At 38.2% G+C, this 12,209-nt stretch overlaps 1 protein-coding gene across 2 annotated transcripts in view; it reads right to left on the minus strand.

Moving 5' to 3' along the window:
• Positions 1-12,209, minus strand: part of atrnl1a (attractin-like 1a) — a 329,857-nt gene that overhangs the window by 250,504 nt on the left and 67,144 nt on the right. Inside the window, exons 12-17 of one of the 2 annotated variants that reach the window (XM_086258787.1) lie at positions 10,991-11,075; positions 9,261-9,472; positions 7,870-7,988; positions 6,534-6,650; positions 5,378-5,510; positions 591-778 (exon numbers count right to left, since the gene is read on the minus strand). In XM_086258787.1, the coding sequence (XP_086114913.1) occupies positions 591-778; positions 5,378-5,510; positions 6,534-6,650; positions 7,870-7,988; positions 9,261-9,472; positions 10,991-11,075 (854 nt within the window). The remainder of the gene's footprint in view (positions 1-590; positions 779-5,377; positions 5,511-6,533; positions 6,651-7,869; positions 7,989-9,260; positions 9,473-10,990; positions 11,076-12,209) is intronic. The other variant, XM_086258788.1, reaches the window with a different exon arrangement.

A 12,209-nucleotide genomic window follows, 5' to 3' on the forward strand; every position in this document is an offset into this window, starting at 1 on the left:
ATCTATTGGAAATAATTACATCTTTTCAACACTGGCCCTGAAGTGATCTAGCATACACTTTCAAACCTTTTCTTACAGTTATAACAAGTTTCAACAAGAAGGAATGCCACCAAATTTGGCCTGGTAAAACCTCAGGTACATCAGCTAAATTTTTAAAAAAATTATACACAGAAGATTCATGCATTCTTCATATGACCAAATTAATAAAGATAACTATGAACAATAATTTTTTAAGGCTGTGACTACACATCGTTTTAGTCAGGAGTGCTAAAGATGATTAAAAACCTAAATTATTGGCATTCCAATGTAACTTTTTTGTAGAATACACACAGACTTGAAGAATATAGCTTTCACCAGGAACCTCTATTCTAAAGTGATAACCTACATCTGCTTCCACACTACTCTTTCTTATGATTATCATTCCAAACATGTCTAAAAATTGGATTTATATCTTCGCCCACCAACATATAATGGTGCATAAACAGCCACAGCTATTTTATAAGGCATACAAGTGGAAAATAATGAATACCTGTCACTGACATTGTTTGCATGCCTGTCATTTCTGAATTTACTGCATGACAACCACCCACCTTGTCTTGTAGCTGATACTTTTGTAGCTCTTCCAGAACAAAATTGACCTGTTTGTCTGTCAACAAAGAAGCAATATTTCCTCCAAGGTTTTTGCAATAATGCTGGGCATTGTCATAGCTCTCTCTGCTGGAGTTGATCCTCAGGCAGACCTCACCAACCTGGTGCCAGCCATCCCCACACAGCTGGCCTGCATACAGAAACACAGTACTGTTTTTTTTTTTCCTTCGACTTCATTTGTACAATGAACTTTCGTGCAATAATCTGTACATTATAAAAAGCATAAAAATGATATTTTTAGAGACTTGTAATCCTCAAATTTTCATTCATTACACAGAAGAAAACGAACAATATGATTAATAAATAGATGTAGAGATATTACACATTTGGGGTAAAAACAAAAACCTCAAAGCAATACCTTAGCGAGGTGTGATTGCGGGTGCCGCTCAGGTGCGTCCGACTCCCATGCAGCGGCGCTGCAGACCACGCCCCGCCACACACATTAACCAGGTAAAATATATATTTAGGCAGAATTTTGCAAATATCTATTTTTCATTTTTTAGCAGCATAGTGCTTTTTTTCCCCAATTATTTTTTAAAAGTCAGGTCAAGGCTCTAAAAGCCCAAAGGCGATATAACAGTTTTTGTTTGCTACATGGATCATTTTAGTTCAGCTGGGTGTCTTTCCTTTTGTTATATTTCTTTAAGAGTTCAAAATGTGTTAATTACATAAATAAAATGGATTTAATAAGCAACACACCTTAGTTGTTCACACAAAGCATAAAGGTAAAAACAACAATTTATACAGTGTTATCTTCATTTTAGACGTCAAAAAGTATTTGCGGCTCCCAGTGTTTTCTTTTGCGTGGAAACTGGGTGTTAAAGGTTGCCGACCCCCGTGCTAGACTAACACATTTTATATTACAGATTTATTTTTTGCAACAATGCAACATCAAGGAGGGGGAGCAAACAAGAAGAATGGTGTAAGCAGCCTTTACTTGGATGTAACTGCAGGTTTCATTAGTCAAGCAGGCATCTAATTGATATCCTTCATGCTGCCAGTTGAGGGTTGGTATTTAGACCAAGTCTAATGAGGAGCAGGTGTGCAAGTGAGCTGAGAGTCAGCTGAGACCAAAGTGGGATCCTCAGTGAAGGTAAGTGATGGACAAAGAAGTCACTGATACTGGAACAGATGTGATGGCCTGGAGAGTAAACTTTTCTGCCAGAACAAACAGATGACTGAACCACATTAAAAGAATTTCTTCTGGCTTATGTGATTAAATATTTATGAAGTTAATATTAGAGGCTGATGTAATTGTTGATTAATGCTGTCTTGGATTAAAGCAGCAAATTCTTGCTTTGTACAGACCTGACAAATAGGATTCCCAGGAGTTAACAATATGTCGCCCGTAGGATAAAGGAACAGGACTGAGTAGAAGCGGAAGATAAATTCACCCATAAAACGCATATATGCACTCATTGTTCTTATCTGGGTCACTAAAGTGTCTTGTGGGAGACTATAACAGCGCAGAGGCCGTTCAATTAGCCAGGATGAAAGGAAAGAATAGCCATTCAGTCTCCAGAGCACTGCTGTTTATTTTGGTCTCCAGGACTGATTACATTCACATGCCTATAATGGCTTCCATCACCAACCTTTCCAAAACAGAAAAGAAAATACCTGCTCTCTTTATTTATTTATCTTTTTTACATGCAATATAAGTACGCAATAATTGACTGAAACAGGAGGAGAAAGTAAAGTTAAGGGTTAAAAAGGGGGGAGCGTAAGAATAAACAGATTGACTGGGTTACAGTCTTTGTGTAAAAATCAGAGATAAACATGTTGGACCATTTAGAATGAGTCATAACATGATGTCTAAAGAAAAGGCCACTGCTGTCATGGTGTTAGAGACAGCTTTAAATAACCCAACTCTTCTTAGCCATCTCCACATAAAACTCCAGGAAAACAGAAGCTTTGTTTCGGCCTCAGCATGTTAATGGACTCAAACAAAAAAGAAATATCTTATTTATTCTGTGTGGTCTGCAACACTTCATGCCAAGTAGCATAATCTTGCCTGTGGACATATAAATACTAGAGAAGTGGCAGGATGGTGAAGCTCCAGTGTTGCAATATAAGAGGGTAGCTGCAGAATACTATCAAATGCATGGAAGATGCAAATAGTAGTACTCATTTTGATTTACAGAGAATAGAAGCACATAGTTGTCTTCTATCTCTGTCCATTTAAGCTTTAAACAAAATACAATCACAGCCTTAGTTTCCTAAACCTTGAAAATAAATATACCATTACAAAATTATACTGCCAGAACCACCAGAAAATGAACTGCCGTTTTCATCATTTGGATAATAAACCAATGTGAAGTCTCCACTCCACCAGAGAAATATCCAGCCATAGTCTGCACTGGGATACGACATTAAACTGCAAGGAAATGAGTCTACTAGTGCTAGCACTGCTAACGTTAAAGCACACTTGATAAACTACGTACATTTGTGAAATATTAGGCAGATGATTGTAAGGGCTAAATTTTCAATGGTAATTCAAATACATTTCATTTATTTAAAACTGTAATTAACAGTTTTAAATCGCTCTAACATTCTGAGGCAACAACTGTATGGATGATCTTCAACTCAAGTTGCAACCTCAGCAGCTAAAAAACAAGCCACTTCCCAAACAGTTCCCACGGAGTCCAAAAAACAATAGAAAAAAAAATAATTAGAAAACCATAACTTTAGAATTATTTGGGGATGTGGGTAACTACTCGACTGTACACAGTACGTTAATGCCCTTGCTATTTGGCACAAAAAGTACTAACCAGTAATTATTTTAAATCCTGATAAAAATCTGGCACTGCCATGTTAAAGGCCTAACTTTATAGCATTAAAATATTTTTACACCCTGGTACAAAACAACTTTGGCCTCTATGGGGTCTTCTCTCATAACAACTGTATAGTTGTCTCTTCAATCTGGATACTGGAATTAAGGGCGTGGGTGTTATGGTCAGTCGAATTCTGCTAGGCCTCACCTCTGCTAAGTGTAGTCACTGAATTAGATCCCTGGGCCATGTTTGTGTCTTTGGTGTTTTTGGTGCAATTTTAATGGAATGATCTAACATAGAATAACTTGCTATAAGGTACAACCAACCCAGAAGATCCAGTTTGTTTATTATTGATATCATGTTAGTTTTAATTAACTCATATGTTTCAGTGCTTTGCACCAATTTACAGTTGAATGAAGTTTCCTTGTATATATTAGATGATTAGATTAACAGTACACTGTCTCATCCAAATATGGATATGATACTAAAATGAAAATGAAATGCTTAGGCTTCAAAATTCAGTCCAAAACCCAATGAGTCATACATATATACCGTCTGTGGTTTAACCTTTCTAGGGCTGTCACACTGACAGAATTTCAGTTCAATAGTGAAAAAATGTTCACAGTATTGTAACATTTATAGAATATTTAAAAAAAACAAAAAAACACTGTAATAATGCTCTGACTAAAATTGATCTATGGTTTTATTTTGTACTTGTTATTTTCAAGATCTAACTCAAATGAAACGTGCATGTTGGTAGTGAGATGTTTCTGAACATAATTGTGCAAATGAACAATTACCAAATTATTTGACATTATCCTATGTGCAATATTGACACAATATTGAGTACACGTTTATAATGAACCCCCCCAACCTGATCCATTAGCTTGAGCATAATTTTGTTTTTCTGTTTCACAGACCTAGCCCATTAGTAGTTCTCCTGTTTAATGGACTGCTAAATTAGTCATCGGAAACATTCCTAGTTAGTCTACATTGTACTGTCATGAAAAATCTTGATATTTCTGCTTCGTTTTATCCAGCTTCAGACATGGGTTTGAACTGCAAATGAACAAACTACCACATTCCTGAGTAATAATCAAGTTATCAAACTCTATTATCCCAGCAAAACATAAGGGCCCGCCATCTTCGGCTTAAAGCTAGTACAAGTTCACAAGTCTTTGCCAATGAACCCAGCAGGTCCTTATAACACAATAAAAGATGGAACTGCATCATTTATGGACTCAAGTAGCAGGAGTGTTTCCTGTGCCCCTATATTTGCTAGCAGTAAAAGTCAAAGTAGGAGCAGCTATGGCTTTAAGGCTGCACAGCATAACTCAAACTTGTTAGTCATCCAAGGATTCATATTCAGAACATCCAGTAAACACTTCTAATTGGCCTACTTCTCTATGCTGCTGAGTGCAGAGCACATTTCTCAAGTGTGTGCATGCTTCTATGTGTGTGTTCATACTAATTCTGTCTGAATGTATGCTTGCCTGAATATGAGGGTGTTTATTTGTGAAGACCACTAAGACTATGCCACTGGTTAGCGTGGGAACATGCAAAATGTTTTGTCTTACTTCACAGTATGTTTTATATGACACACATTCCAGTAGTTCTGAAAAAGTACTGCAGTCACTTCAGGGCGAATGCTACACTGTCGTAAATATCATCAAAAAGATTCACAGAGCATTTATAAAACAGGTTATCCATGCGTGCATTTGTAAACTCTTTATGTAAATAGAGTAGATTCTCAAGGTGTTCTCATTTTGCTGCATATGGCCTCAATCTGCATGAGGAAGCAGATTAGAAAGCAAATCACAAACATGCTGTGCAAAGACTTTGCAAAGCCGGGTGAAAAAGTTTTCAGATTCACTTGGAATAAAATGAGCTTCATGAATTTAACTTGAGGTACTTAATTTGCTTGCTACTATGTTACATGCATGAGTGTTTCTCCTCACCAGGCAACGCCTGACACTCCTGCTGCTGTGGCTCCCACTGGCAGTTGACGTTCAGCAAGCAGCTCCTGCAGCTGGCCAGCCTGAAACACTCCAGCTCTTCCCTGCGCTTACACCTGGATGAGTCTCTTACCGTCTTCAAACACACACACAAAATAACAGGAAATAATATCAGTCGGGCTAGAGTTCTTTGACAGTTTTCTCTTCAACAATAAATACAGTAAAGCTAGAGAATTCGATATAGTGTGCAACAAATGGTGAAAATGAATAAAGTATAAATGGGCGTGGTGATTTAAACAGCCAACAGAACATGCAGAGTGGAAAAGAAAATCAATATGCAGGACACATTATACTGAGATGTAGTTTTTATTCTATATGCTGCACAGTTACACTGCAGCAATTTTAGCTATAAGGTTTCAGAACAGAAAGGAAATTTGTTTTTTTTTATTTAAAAGTTTCAAAAAAAAACACAAAAATCTAATTTGATCAGGTACCAGCAAAGTGTACTTTAGCCTAAAAAACAAAATCCCATTTTCTGCAAAAGGATGACACATCTTTATATCCATGATTGCACAGGTAAATACAATCCTGACCTTCATTTTTTTAGTCCACCACTTTCTTAGCATATTAAATAAAAAGTGATTTCTATGAAAACCTTGAAGGTTAGACAAAGGGCCAAGGAGAGGTCTTTGCTCATGTCCTGTTTTCATGACAATTTTTGCTTACGTATTTTCTTGAGGATTATTGAGCGTACATTTTGTTTTTCTGCTCCTGAAATGGCATTAAATGGATGTGTCATTTGGATTGATCCAAAAACAGACTCATGTTCAAACAAGCATGACAAGTCTTGTCTCAGAACAGAGACCATATTCTATGATTCTCTTTATTGCTTACAAATTATTTACCAAAACCTTCAAAAGCTTTTGATCAGTAACAATTTCTGCATCGCTCAATGACGTGAACAGCTCCTCACACCATAGTGTTCTTTTTCTCACACCATTTTTAGTACCACTTGTTGGAGAAAGAAGAAATGCATGAAATACATGCAAATTTGTACTTATATTGCCCCCCAGTGTCCACATAACCTTAGGGGCTATTCTGACCTGTGACCTTGCAGCCCAAACCTGAAGCTTAACAGGAAGTGTCAAATGATACACACATGTCCCCTTCTCCTGGCTCCGTGTTTCCACAAGCTCAGCTGATGTTCAGACAACATGGACGGAGGGGGAGACAGAGACAGAGCGCCGCCATGCTGTTGGGCCAGCTCCAGAGTCAGCTAACACACACACACACACACACAAACAGTCCGATCCATTCACAGATTCAGATCAAATCCAGCCAAGCACGTAGACAGAAAGAAAGCAACAGATAGCCAAACACACAAAGAAACACACACAAAGCAGGGTTGAGATTAAAAACAGAGACTGTGAAAGGAGGAAACAAAATGAGCAAACGTAACAAAATAACACGAGAAAATATTTATAACAAGTTTAATTTCAGCCCAACAATTACTTTGCTTTTTATTTTTTTTAAATGTTCATTTTGATGCTTCAGAGAATAAAAGAAAAAACAAAAACCTTAAATGAGCGTATGTGTCTGTGTGATCATTTAAAAAGACCACACTGATTGGTGTTGATTGTTTTAAGACTTTATATAAGACATCGACAGCTTCTTCCTTTAACCAGTCATTTGAAAAGCCTCTGAACTTTCCTCCAGCATTTATCAGCTCACGTTTTCAGCTCACGCTCAACAAAGGATCGTTTCCAAATGGCTGCATCTCCAATCCACCACTCACTTAGCTTTTTCTGAGTGCAATTTTGGTGACAGACAAGGAAAAGCCTCAGGCCTCGGGAGATTTATTTATTTTTTAAATGCATTTTCTTTAATGGTCACTTGAGATTGACTGCAAAAGCAAGTCAATCCGCACAGACTTGTATGATAAAATGTCAAATTTCACAGCTCTATAATAACTAAGTGGGGCATTTTAGGCATGGCCAATTTGACAGGTGTCCCAAATTAGGCAGCTGGAGGCAGGCCTTGCTTTAAATACTTTGGGTCATTACACTCGACCTTTCCATTGTCTTTTGTCACGTTTTATTGAGTAATCTAAGATTATGGCTTGCTGTGAGACACAGACCATCCAAGAAGTTTCTGCTTTGGTTTTGTTGAGTGTTGTATGCCACTTAGCTAACTAGCAAATGTGTGTGTTCCCCTATACAGCTTATGGATGAAAACCATACAAGCTACAATTAGCTGATTAGCCCTTTTTATACAAATATAATTACCTCTATCCATATTTTATACTTTCTATGGTGCCAAATTGCATTGATGCTCAGCCACTGACAGAACAGTCTTTGCACTTTTTATGACTTCTAGCATTGTCAGGAACCAATATGTTAAGTATTCCATCAAAGATTTAATTCAATTATTGCACTATCAATACTATACGATAAGGTTTACCATAGATATTTTACTGATAGTCAGTAAAGCCTCACCACAGTGCAGTTGCTTGAGGCAGATATGCACTTCCTGTCCTCACACCACTGACATCCTCTTGTGTTGGCAGTGCAGCTCGCACAGTCTGAGAAGCGGAAACACTGCTCATCTGTACTGTCTAAAAATGGAGAACACAGACAAATTAAAAAAACATAAGCACATCGGTACAAAGGCAACAAAGACACCAGGTCACAGCCTTTTTTCCCCTAATCTGTATTGTTACTGTCTAAATAAAGTGTATGGACAATAAAATGCTTTCATAATATTATGGACTGAGCACAACTCGTACAGTTTTACTTTCAGTAATCGATTTCCACTTATTGAAATCAGCCAACAAATGTTTCAAAGAGTTCATCTGTTGGTGATTTGACTTCTTGACTAGCAAAGATGTAAATGTGATTTTCATGGAAATGTCTATCAGTCAGTTAATACATATAGTGCACAGAGGTGAACATGTACAACTACTTAAACTATTAGGGCAGTGTAAAATAAAATGTATTACCATATTTGGATGCAATAATCAGGAAGCTACCAAGTGACAACTTCGTTATTCGGGATTTGCAGACCTAACACTAAGACTGTCTCAACATGCTAAGCATAGATTGCACAGGCTGGCTCAGGCAGTAGAAGAGATGATCAGTGTTCACAAGGCTGCTGGTTTGACTACATGCTCTTTTTGAACTATAGTTTCTATAATTTGTTATTCTGGCCTCAGTAAAGAATACATTTTAACCTGTTATTGGGGTTTTTTTTGGCGTGTGTCAGTCATTTATCGCATTACCCAGGAAAAAAATTTGAAAATGTAGCATTTAACTTTTAAATTAAGGTTAGATTTTATTTTGTTTTTATGGACATTAATGGGATTTGTGTGCTTGGGATGACACATAAATGTTGTCATGAGTTATGAAGGTTAGATAAGGTGTATGTGAATTGCAATGAGCAGGCTTTTAAATGCAAACCCATTGATTTGATCTTTTAATTCATTCAATCCATGTGGGCTTATGCTCCATTTAAAACTGACAGCAAAATCATTTTCATAATTACTTTCTACTTAAACCTCGAGCGAGGTGCCTGAAGCAGAATACCTGGAAGAGCTACCGCATCTACATCTGGTTCAGACCGATCCTAATTACTTTGAAATTAGGTAATTGTTGCAGTGCTGACCTTCTGTTCCTGTAATTATGAATTGCAAACATACTTCAGAGCCCTCCAGAATAATTACGATTCTTGTGAAAAAATAAGCCTTTTGGGAGTTGCACTTGTGCTTGATTGTGTGGTACATTTCAGGAAAACTATGTTGACATGGCAGTGAAAATATTTAGACTGAAACAAAGAAACAGATGCATATAAATGGCAAAGAATTTGCTCGGTAAACAGAAGCATAACATACCAGGCCGAGCAGGGCAGAAAGGAGCAGGAAAAATGTGGTCGGGTGGTGTTGGCTTCCAGGGGACACATCTACTTTTCACCCAGTGACAACGAACACCTGGCCCGGCAGTGGCGCACAAACCTGGGCTAGAGAAGGCCTGGCAGGATGGAGGCGTGTAAGCCAGCACGTCGTTCAGAAGCATACCAGAAAAGCCTCCAAAGATGTACATGGAGCTGAAGATGAAGAAGGGACGATTATACAAACTAACAGGAAAAGAGAACTTATACAGAGAGCTGTGGAAGGAAGCAACAGCGAGACACTACACGCTTTATACAGATGAGAAATGCCTCCAGAAAGGAGGAGAAAGTTAGAGGAACACCTTTAAAAATAAACCTGGACTTAGGTGGTGGTGAGGGGGGGGTGAAAAAGAAAAGCTGCTATTTTGAAGCAGTCCTTGTGAAGTTCAAAGCTGACATTTCTGAGCTCAAAGCTGACTTTTTGGTGGGTAAATGGTGTTAACAGGTCAGGCTGTCATTTCTCAGCCCAGCAATAAGTCAGTCGATGAAACTCCTGCAAACATTTAAGTATCACAAAGCACTGATATTTATATTTTCACTATAACTTTTTCTATTTCACCAAACAAAATGTCTTGTACTCTCCGATTGTCTGGGACTGATGTTCACAGATTCTTTTCAAGAAAATCAAAATCTGTTTTCAGGCTAAACCCTATGAGCAACAAGAAATGCTCAGTACATCAACGGCAGGGTTTTCTTTGTTGTACATAGCTGTAATAAGTCATTTGAAAACCACATCTTTCTAGAAAGCAGAGCCCAAAGGCCATTCACACATCCGCCTGCATGTGAATGAGGGTGAGAAAAAGTTAGAGAGGAAAAAACTAGAAATGAATATAGGTCTCGAGGTAATGAAGTGAAATACACGTGGACACATATATATATATGCAGTATCTATATATAGAAAGTGCAAAGAAAGTTTCTGACAGAGTGTAGCAGGAGAAACATCCACATACAGGCGAGAGCTGAGGTGGGAGAGACGTAGTTTCTAAACAGGGAGCTTCAGAGGAGCAGGCGGAGGAAGAAGTGACAAGAGAAGTGCCAACCAAAACTAAATATAAGATTGAGATAAAAAAAGATCAATCCATAAACAGTCTACACAACAAAACTATACCAGTCAAGGAGGAAGGCAGAGGCAAAATTCACCTGAGACGCTCAAGATTTGAAGGACATCACAGGAAGACATCAAGGAAATGAAAAAGTTGTGCTGGAGTGTCACGCATTGTGGATAGATGTGTTTTATTTGCATGAATGTAATTTGAGCAGGAAGGCTTGTTCTTATATTTTTCAAAGGTTGAATATCACTGCTGAAATGTCCAAAGGACGATTGGTAAAGGTACAGATTTATGATTAAAGTGGCACTTTTACAAGAAAACACTTAGGAAATGCAAGTTCATGCATGTTTTGTGAACCAAATCGCTTTATTTCAAGATACACTCAGAAAAAATAAAATACTCTGTTACCTTTAGTAATACGGGGGCTTGTCCTTGGGCAGAACTACCGTTATTTGTAGGCTATGACTGTTTCTCCTTCCAAAATTACATTAACTTCAGAAAATACATTACAAAGAACTTTCTATCAAAGTTTTACTATTGTATATAGGGTGGAAACAAGAATTAGCCAAATAGAGTCTGGGATTGGATCGGTTAGGGGGACGTGTTATGAAAAGCAGAAACTCACCCGTTGCTAACCACAGCAGAGTGTCCAAAGCGGTTGATGTCCTGGTGCAGGCCTGGTCTGGGAAGGACAGTCCACTCATCACAAGCTGAGGACGAGCACATGCAGACACACAACGATGTTTAGGAATATATTCACTCGTGAGTGTGTGCTGCTATACTGCTGCAGCGTTTGAAAACCAAAACATAAATAACCCACTTATTGAGGAAGTGATAATGCACTGCACAAAATAAACAGACAAAGAGCTACTGTGAACATCACTGTAAGCAGCAAAATTACAGTTTTCCTTAACTGGTAATGCTAACGATAATATACGACTGGATAATATTGTCTTCATTTTTCCCCATGCAGTTATAATAGAAGAATAAGGAGAACCATACGTACTATATGCAAGAGCAATGAGCAGTAGAGTGTGACCCACAGCTCAACCCCTTCCCCCAATTCCATAAGAACTCATTACCATAACCTTCTCACATCGAATTATGGCGATCGAGAGATGATAGGGGAGATAATGTGGGAGCTGACTTCATAAAACACATCATGCCACAAATATGATCATAAAACAGCCTCCTCTCTTTCTCTCTCCCTCTCAAGTTATCATTGGTGCTATTCAGCTCTGTGTGTTTTACTATTTGGATTTTACAACTCTCTGATGTTTTAATGACCCCTATATACTCCCATTATATTAATATGGAAATGACTGAGTGACTGAATGTATGTGTGTGTGTGTGTGTGTGTGTGTGTGTGTGTGTGTGTGTGTGTGTGTGTGTGTGTGTGTGTGTGTGTGTGTGTGTGTGTGTGTGTGTGTGTGTGTGTGTGTGTGTGAGAGTGAGAGAGATAGATGGAAAAGGAGTCCAAGTTGTGAGTGTAAATGTGCCATTTAGCTATAGGCGCCTTTCCCTAAACACAGAACGCTGGTAGAGTTGAGGACACCAGGTTGCTAACGACCTCGTTAAGCGCTGTGCTAATTGGGAGCGCTTGTTTAAGAGCGAGGGATGCCACAGAGGACGCAGTGACGGGACAGACAAAAAGAGGTTATTCTAATCAACGCCAAGAGCAATGGGTTCATAACTAGCAGGGGTTAAAGGTCATTCGTATTAACACGACAAGAAGAGTGATGCTGATGTAATCAGGCAGCTCTGAAGAACGGTGATTGTGCGGCTAAATTAAACAGCACCGGTTTGTAGGTATTTAACTCAGGTTTTTTTTTTTTAAATAGGTT

Source organism: Aulonocara sp. 'chitande type north' Nkhata Bay, linkage group LG13, assembly GCF_057382095.1.
Source record: "Aulonocara sp. 'chitande type north' Nkhata Bay isolate Kocher_YH1m ecotype deep benthic linkage group LG13, A_spYH_male_GT1.1, whole genome shotgun sequence".
In the NCBI taxonomy this organism is placed as follows: Eukaryota; Metazoa; Chordata; class Actinopteri; order Cichliformes; family Cichlidae; genus Aulonocara; species Aulonocara sp. 'chitande type north' Nkhata Bay.